This window comes from Penicillium manginii (assembly GCF_028828005.1).
Source record: "Penicillium manginii strain IBT 31320 chromosome Unknown utg000005l:1.0-5665137.0:1.0-5668048.0, whole genome shotgun sequence".
NCBI classification, from domain to species: Eukaryota; Fungi; Ascomycota; class Eurotiomycetes; order Eurotiales; family Aspergillaceae; genus Penicillium; species Penicillium manginii.
Window position 1 is genome coordinate 2,946,238 of NW_026643106.1, and position 8,590 is coordinate 2,954,827.

The 8,590-nt window shown below is 49.1% G+C and overlaps 3 protein-coding genes across 3 annotated transcripts; 1 reads left to right on the top strand and 2 right to left on the bottom strand.

Moving 5' to 3' along the window:
- Nucleotides 1–500: 500 nt before the first annotated feature.
- On the bottom strand, nucleotides 501–2,566 carry N7533_007490 (ENTH domain protein; the record flags this gene model as incomplete). The annotated part of the gene is given in 6 exon segments (XM_057104140.1): nucleotides 501–791; nucleotides 823–1,715; nucleotides 1,802–1,913; nucleotides 1,966–2,207; nucleotides 2,218–2,455; nucleotides 2,522–2,566. 6 exon segments carry the CDS (start codon nucleotides 2,564–2,566, stop codon nucleotides 501–503), a joined length of 1,821 nt encoding a protein of 606 aa, XP_056959097.1.
- Nucleotides 2,567–4,430: 1,864 nt separating this feature from the next.
- On the top strand, nucleotides 4,431–5,606 carry N7533_007491 (uncharacterized protein; the record flags this gene model as incomplete). Its single annotated transcript, XM_057104141.1, has 1 exon — nucleotides 4,431–5,606. The coding sequence occupies one exon, from the start codon at nucleotides 4,431–4,433 to the stop codon at nucleotides 5,604–5,606; it is 1,176 nt and encodes a 391-aa protein (XP_056959098.1).
- Nucleotides 5,607–7,269: 1,663 nt separating this feature from the next.
- N7533_007492 (40S ribosomal uS17 domain-containing protein) lies at nucleotides 7,270–8,393 on the bottom strand (the record flags this gene model as incomplete). Its single annotated transcript, XM_057104142.1, has 4 exons — nucleotides 7,270–7,338; nucleotides 7,480–7,585; nucleotides 7,656–7,788; nucleotides 8,099–8,393. Coding segments are annotated over 4 exons (603 nt in total), but the record flags the coding sequence as incomplete, so codon positions are not given.
- Nucleotides 8,394–8,590: the final 197 nt, after the last annotated feature.

Genomic DNA, 8,590 nt, shown 5'->3' on the forward strand with positions numbered 1-8,590 from the left:
AGCTACTCTTTTGAGTTCGGGTCTGTCTTGGGTTCTTGGGCTCTTAGGTTCTTGGATTCTCAGGTTTCTAGGTTCTTAGGTGGCCATGGCCATGCAAAGCCGATCAAGAGCTTATTCCTCTTGGTGGTTTCATCTTGAGGCTAGAGTGGAGGTGCCGGCTTGATGCCGATCGGCTATTTCATCTGTCATTCTGACCTGCCTACTCCGTACTCCCCTCTACTTCAAATTATATAACGATGCACAAGTTCATAAACTCCTGCTCCACATTATAATTTCCATTTGCCTGAATTTATCGGTTCTTCTATCATCACTACAAAGCCAAGGTAATGATTATCGGGTCTGGCTCGCAACTTATGTTTCACGTACTGACAGCTCGCACCGCGAGCCGTCAGATACAATATGAGCAGGGGGCATAGCAAGAGAAATTGAAATACAACATGAATGAAGAGAAGAAGAAGAAAAAATAAGAGAAATAGTGGACCATTATAGGGACTCGCGCCTCAGATCATCCCCGGTCGTGGGAAGACGGGAACCGTCTCCATCTGTTCTAATCCACCCATTGTACCGGCCTGCCCACTGCTCTGCCAGCCCTGGCCAGTTTGTTGGTTGATAAATTGACTCTGGCGGAAGGGGTTGGTACCGGTGGGGGTGGGTTGAAGAGGCTGTAGCCCCGTGTTCTGTGGAGGGACGGACGAGCTCCGAGCAAAAGGATTAGTTCCTGTTCGCTGTGGCTGAAGCGCTTGCGGTTGATGTGGAATTGGTGGGACCACTTCAGTCGGGGGTGCATTGAGCTGGTGAGCGACAGAGAGACGCTTCGCAAACGGGTTCGTGTTCTGCCTTTGTAGTGGACTCGCGGGGGGGTGCAGCACCATTGCCAGTGACCTGTGCATTGAGCATCATGGACTGCCGGAAGGGATTCGTTCCGGTGGTCTGCGGCTGCAACTGATTTGCTACAGGCAATTGTTGTTGTTGTTGTTGTTGTTGTTGCTGCTGCTGGGGGAATGAGGAGATGCCGTTCTGAGGAACAGGTGCTAGCTGCGATTGATATCCATATTGTTGGGGCTGGGGAGTGTATCCCCCGAATCCTGCTCCTGTGGGTGTGGCCTGGAGGGGTTGTGCTTGCTGTTGTCCAAATGGATTTCCAGTGTTCTGCTGCGGGAAGCCTCCATACGGGTTTTGCTGTTGCTGGCCGTACCCTGTCATTTGAGGCTGCTGTTGCTGCTGCTGTTGCGGGAATCCAGTCTGTTGGGGGTAAAATGCCTGCTGGGGCTGTTGTTGAAAGCCCGTTTGCTGGTATTGCACCGGATTCTGCTGAGCCATCGGCTGTTGATTCCCTTCAATTGAATCGAAGAAATCAATGAGATCCGTTGGTGGCGGCTTCTGCTGCTGGGGTTGCTGGGCCGGGGCTTGCGCGGGTGGGTCAAACGCAGATGTGGCAGCTGGCTTAGGTGCGGCCGAAGAGGTTGCTGCCGAGGACTTTCCACCTAGGTCTTTCTTGATTCCTTTTTGGGCAAGATATTCTCGGCGGCGTAGTTCAAAGTCTGGGTCATTCAAGTCGTCTTCCAAAAGGCGCGCCAGGTTGGTGTTGGCATGCTTGAGATTCGGAATCTCTAGACGGGTGGCAGACTGGAAATGCCTGGCGACGCCTAGAAATTCAACCACTTCTTCCGTCTGTTTAGTAAATGTCTTATAGATGGCCAATGCGCGTTCGCTATCTGGTCTTGACATCTCAAAGTAATGCTCTATCAGATCCCTTCTCGTTAGTGACAAGGGCGCTCGAATAAAAATTTGAGAGACATACCTAGGACGTTGATGGTACCCTCGTTCATGACCGAATATAGTGTCATGAGATCGAGGGTTAAGAGGCGAAACGCAGTCAGGCTAATCTCGTTCTCGGGCTCATCCGTCAATAACTATTTTGGTGGTTAGCCACAGAAAAGTCAATCCACATCAAATACCACCTACATCAGCTCTCAACAGCGCACGGATCTGCTTCTGTACATATTCCGTTTCTCTCAAGAGACCCTTTTCCACACTTAATCGCTTCAGGCGCCCCGGTCCGTTTCGTACGTAATCTGTCTGAGTGGCTTCGAACGCCCTTGCGCGCGTGATGAGATACTCAGCATATCGGCGAATATTGCGTCCCTGTGACTGGGCTAGACTTTCTATCAGCCAATTCCCATTGTGAAGCACAATGCGCCCACGATCTAAACTCACCTTCGGAGAAGTTGCTGGGTGCGATCTGCTTTGGGTTTTCGGAGAGATAAGTCAAGGCCGCATCCTGCTGGCCCTCTCGGATCAAGAGATGTACAATTATAAGAGCTTTGAAGACAATTGTCCATGCTGAATCGCGAAGTCTGTGCTGTAATGTTCGGAACACCTCGGCAACGCCCGCCTCGCCAGTATGGGTCGCTAGCAGGATGTTTTCAACGTATTTGGATTTAGGGGCTGCGAGCTATTGCGCACAAGGCAAGTCAGTATCTTTCGGACCTCAATGTTTACTGATTTCAGCACGACTCACCTTGAGCTTTGTGGCCCCCTTGACCGATTTCTCGAAGTTGGTCATCGTGTGTTTTGGGGGGGTTTGTTTCGGGGGATGGTGATCGGCGCGCGGATCTCGAGTATTTGTTCTCGAGTATTTGTTTTCGATCGTGTGGTGATATACAGGGCCGGTTTAAAAAGAGACGAAATAACCGAAGGACCTGCTTCAGGAGCCAATGCCTTCGTAGTGGCCGCGTAGGGTTTCAATCATCACTGGTACTGTTCATACAGTGGTTCATTGGCGCATGGCGAATGCCTGGATGGAAAGGGTGTATATTCGCAGGTTAAGAGGTGAATGGAGCCAAACGATTATGAGAGTCGACCTGGTGATTGAAAGTCGAGCCCTTGAGGGCGGATAGGGAGTTCGAGGGGGGGCAAGGGACAAGCCAAGGTTGGGCGTGGGCGGAGCTTCTGGGCAACGCGGATGTCCGACCGATTGGGTCTAGCGCCGCATTGCCGCACGAGGCGCTGTCATTCGCGGAGTATACATCAGAGTGGGATAAATGGTGTTGAATTCATGTTTTAATCTTAATATATAGTACCTAATTAGTGTGTACCATAGCACCAGGCATTCTTCGAAGGTGGTGGCATCATGGGTGTACTACTACCAGCCCTGGAGAGTACTAATATGTAGTAGACTACCGGATACCTAGATATATATAGAGCATAAATGCATAATAACTTAGGTGCACCTTTCATCCCCGGAAGATATGTCTCGGCGTCACGTGTGACTCCATACAACAGCTAGGTCTAAAAATGCCCAGATGCTATACTTGCCCAGGTGCAAGTGGGCATGAAGTTGAAGGAATCGGATGACGGAAGAAGGAATGACAACTAGTCCTACCTAGGTACCTGGTATTATAACTTCCAACCTTGAAACTTCCAAGGTTTGGACTTATTTCAAGTTGGCAGATATAAACCTTGGAATTTGAACATAACATTTAAACTCAGTTACTACTAGTATAAAATCATAGCCTGAAGAAGAAAACCTAGTAACAACCTTCGAGTAGTACTAATGTACTACTCCAGGGCTACTAGTAGTATTACTACCTAGGTAGTTGTATTGAGTGGATACTAGTAAATTTAATGGGAACTTACACCCCAGCAAGCAGAGCCATAATCACTACCAGCCCTGGAGTGAATGTTACCCCAGTTCTTCCCACCTTCAAGTTCAAGTTCCGAAGGTTGTTTGTCCCGTCTACTAGTAGTGGTCCTATCCTACTCTTTCTGCCTATTCACTTCCCTTACTTCCCTCACTTCCACCTTGTCTTTTTATTTTGTCCCATTACTACTAACCCAACACACGACCTAATACATCCAATTTATGTACCATTTCATTCATATCCTGAAATTCTACCTTTTTCATGGCCAATATGAGCACAATCCAGGCCAGAACACCCATCGAGTCGCGCTACGACAGGAGTTTCGGGGAGATTCTTGAATCCATTCTCCGCACGGTGAGCTATGCTTCTATAATTGCATACCTAATTCCAGGACTTTTGATCTAATCTACCGACTATTCCCACAGAATCCCAGCCAGGCAAGTAGTGACCTCGTTGAGGCTGTCCTCCTCAGCCCCAGCTCTCTTGCAGATCCTCTCCCCACACAGGAGAGCATAGAGGACTCTGATCACAATCAGTTGTCCGATAACGAAGCAATTTCGATCAACGAGGACCTTCTCACCGATAATTTGGCTCTGTACCACGATGAGACATGCATCTATTGTGCTTGGGAAAAGGATGAGGCCAAGGAACACACTGAGCCTCCGTGTCTACCCCGCCACGAAGAAGCAGCATGCCTAGCCTCCACAGAGAGTACATATGTCTTCCCCCCCCCGAAGCAGACAAATGGGAGATTTCCTAGAGCATCGAAACAGTTCTCCTTATGATATGTGCTTATGGGATCGTCCAGGCCAATGCTTGCCTCAAGAGCTTCCGCCTCTACTATTCCGTTGGTGGAACAGGAACTCTCATGGCCTAAACACTCGGTCATTGTTGATGGCTGCAGCATTCGCCAAAGCAGAGTCACCAGCGGAGCGCGTCATGCTAGAAAGCATTGGACGTGAGGATTTCCTGCTTGCCTTCAAGAACCATGTCACACGAGTGCATGTCGACACCCCATTTATTTCCACATTCAAATCTCCGTTAGCACCAATACACAGAGCCATTCGACACCAAGAGGGCGCGGTAATCTCTGTGATTGACCCGTCAAAGCTAGAAACAGGTTTGTTCAAAGCCTTCCCTCTGGTTGAGATGACAGGAACCGCACTCAGGAAATGGAAAGGATTCGGCGAGTACGAAGTATGGGAGAAGATCGAGGGACCTGCAATTGTGTGTACATTTAATATCCTCACGCTGGCTCGTATCGTTCAAGACAATCCGGTCATCAAAGAATTCGTGCAACTCCAGATAATTCACAGTTATCGTCGATGCAGCAATGCCCTACATGCCCGGCTCAAAAGCACTCTCAGGTCTCACCACAACCACGACATGGCATTGTCACAGCTCATGGAGCTACTTGAGGTTCCTAAACAGTACCGGGCTGAAATGTGCAAATCATTCAAGGAATCATGGCTCGAGAATGACGTGATGGACCAGACAGAGAGAGAACTATCTCGAAGTCCATCTCCACGGAACGACGTTTACGTTCACCCGGTGGATATACCGGTGCTCCCATACCCCCTTCCACTCACCCCTCTACCGAGATACCGGAGTTCTCACTCGGAAAAGTCCTACAAACCCCCGAGATACGACGAGGATACGGAAGGGGAGTCAAGTGAAGAAGAGGAGGGCTCCCAGTCTCCTACGGCGCGATGCCCTCGACAAGACACACCAAGCGATGGGTTTTCAGTTCAGGACGAAAGTGACAGTGACGACGACGATGCTTACCGGAGATTCAATGCGAGGCAATTCAGAGCTCATCCACCCATCCCAATTAATTTTGCGAGACGGGAGGAGATCGAAGAAACACCCGAACTGTCGGATATGGAAACGGTCAATGAGTGGCAGTCGGAAGGAGAACAAGTCAATGAATGGCCATCGGAAGGAGAACACTACCAAGTTTAATTCGTGAGAAGTAATTGTCAGACTATCCCAAAGAGGAATCAGGAGATGTATGTACGCAATTGAGAATTGTAACAGGGGAAAAATCACGGAGATACACTAGACTGTACTGCATAGCTTTCATCTAGTTGCTCGCCTAAGATAGTACCTAGTACCATAGGAGATACTATGGCTTAGATGTATCTCACGTAAGTATATAGGTATACTAGTACTAGCAATAGGTAGTAGCTTTAGTACCATCTCTTAGTATAATTGATAGAATATTAATGTAGCGATGCGCTCGTCAATGTATTGACGCAGCGATGGAGCCTCTAGTCACTGCTTTCATAGTGTAATACTAGTACCATAGATAGTATCCGAATCGTGGAGCTACTTGCACTCCTGCTCGAACCTTAGAAGTATTTCTATCATTGGATGTTCACTGGCGTCCCTATCCAATTATTCAACCCCGACCACCTGATAGGCAACTGGTTCAGTAGTGAATTCGCTTCCATCTTTTGAAACAGCGATGCTTACTGTGGACACGTTGCCGCAGGCTACTTTGAGTAGGTTTGCTCAACGCTGCAATGTTGGGACCAGCTGGTGCTTAGTAAGTATTCAACGTTGCTAACGCTTATACAAGAACACCGGAGGACCTGCTTTTGTTTACGATTGTGAAAGTTATCTTCGTGCGCCGCTTCAAGTTGTAGACAAACTCAAACTATTACTCTGCGAAAATGATTGCTGGTGGCTGTTTCTGTGGCAGGGTCCGAGTCGAATATAATGCCCAGCCTATAGCATCTGTAAGTATGATCCAGTGAATTGCTTATCGACATGACATGACCTTATTTTCATCCTAATAGGCACTATGCCACTGTGTTGACTGTCGCAAACTCACCGGGTCTCCTTATTCCTACAATTTCATCGTCCGAACCGCAGAATTGCATGTATCCGGCAGCCCAAGGGAAGTGGCAAAAACAGCGGATAGCGGGAACGACATCAGGAATTATTTCTGTCCTGACTGTGGTATGTGTCATGAAGGGTTTGATTGGACTTGAGATGGTGTCTAATGAATGTGACAGGCACGCCGCTTTTTGGACGGAAGATTGACTCCGCGGGAGAACCTGATGAGACTACCGTTGTCCGGGCAGGGATATTGGATGATGCTGGAAAATTGAATGAACAGAAGCCGCAGGTGGAGATATACACTGACACCCGATTAGAGTGGATCAGTCCTATCGAGGGAGCTAGTCAATTCAGAGGCATGTTAACACAGTAGTTTAAAGCTGGAGATCTACGGAAGCGCCGAGATCAAGTTATTAAAAGTGTATCAATAAACGGAGGCGAAGTTGTTAATCAAGAGCTCTACATGAAAAAATCGAGACTGTGGTCGTATCTCTCCTCTCACGTAGTGTGGCTCAAACTGGATGTGCAAGCGTCGAAAACGCATGCCGCCCTAATGGCCTTTGGCGTGACCTGTGAGCCAGGGCGAGTTGTACGGGATTGTACGTTTCCATGGCACGAGGATGATGAAATATTTTTGCTTTTTGTGTGGATACACATTCTTCAGCAAGGTATCTGGGACATTGAAACTCGTAAACTATCCCGACCCGTACAAGAAAATCCCTGATATCCAATTCAAACCGCTTCCTTCGCCGAATCCGAGCACCCAACCTCTATTCAACACTTAGAACTTGGCGAAAGACTTGACAGCCTTGCCGGTGCGGGGCAGAACGCGCAGGACGTTGAAGCGGACCTGTAAGGCATATTAGTTAGACATAGTTCGGAATATAGGTTGTGTGAAATTGCGATTTGGATAAAAAGGCAGAATTTCCAGAATGGGTTCAGAAATGGAATTGCCATCTAATTCGCACTTTCGATAGGGATTTCAACGTACGGTCTTGGAAAGGGGACGGCACTGGCCGACGGTAACCCAGTCACCCTCAGCGACACGGAAAGCGGGGGAAACGTGGGCGGACAGGTTCTTGTGGCGCTTCTCGTAACTGTTGTATCAAGTCAGTTTAATGGTCGATTGGCGGGTGGAGGAGTCGATTGAAGCGTTATGGTACTGACCGGTTGTACTTGGGGACGTAGTGGAGGTATTCACGGCGGATGACCAGGGTACGGTGCATCTTGGTGGAAACAACGCGACCGGTCAGAATACGGCCACGGATAGAGACCTGACCGACGAAGGGGCACTTCTTGTCTGTTGGAATTGTTAGCCACCATGTTCAAAATTGTTGCCCGGGAGTCGGAGATCTTCGATGTGGCGCAGGTCATTTTTTTTTGGGACGTTGGACGGCGGTAGACAATTCAAGACATCTGGCAAAGAACATGGGCCGCCAGAAGGGAGGTAAATCTGGTCGAGACTCTTCTGCGTATCCCGATCCTCAACCGCACACTCAATTCGTGTCCCTTGTCTTTAGATCGTTGTCCCGTTTCCACCACCAAAAATGACCGTAACTGCATAGATCTCCTTTCTCCTGGCGTAGGATTTTGTCGTAGGTCGTGCATACCGATGTAGGAGCCCTCGATAGCGGTCTTGGGGGTACGGAAGCCCAGACCGACATCCTTGTACCAGCGGCGGCCGGAACCAACCTTCTTGGACTTGGACTTGGACTTGGAGTTAAGGAAGATGTGAGGCTGCTTCTGGAAAGCGCGCTCGGACTGGACGGTCAACTCGGTCGCCATGGCTGCGGTGTGTTGGTCGACGGGGAAGCGATGGTCGAACTGCGGATGAAAAGATTGGCGGGTCTCGTTCGTCGAAGTTGAGGAAGACTTCGCTAAGTGCGCAGATGGTTGTGTGTGGCCACTAGTCCGGATTAGGGCTAGCGTGGCGGGTTAGGGCTTTTGAACCAAATCGGGTTTGTTTACAGTCACGTGATCTGAAGACGCGCCTCGGGGGAAAGCGTGACGGGTGATTCCAATTAGGAAGGAGAGGGGAATGCGACTATTGAAGTTACCCGGGGATCATCTGCGCCGCAAGTTCTACCTCCCTTTAATATCAC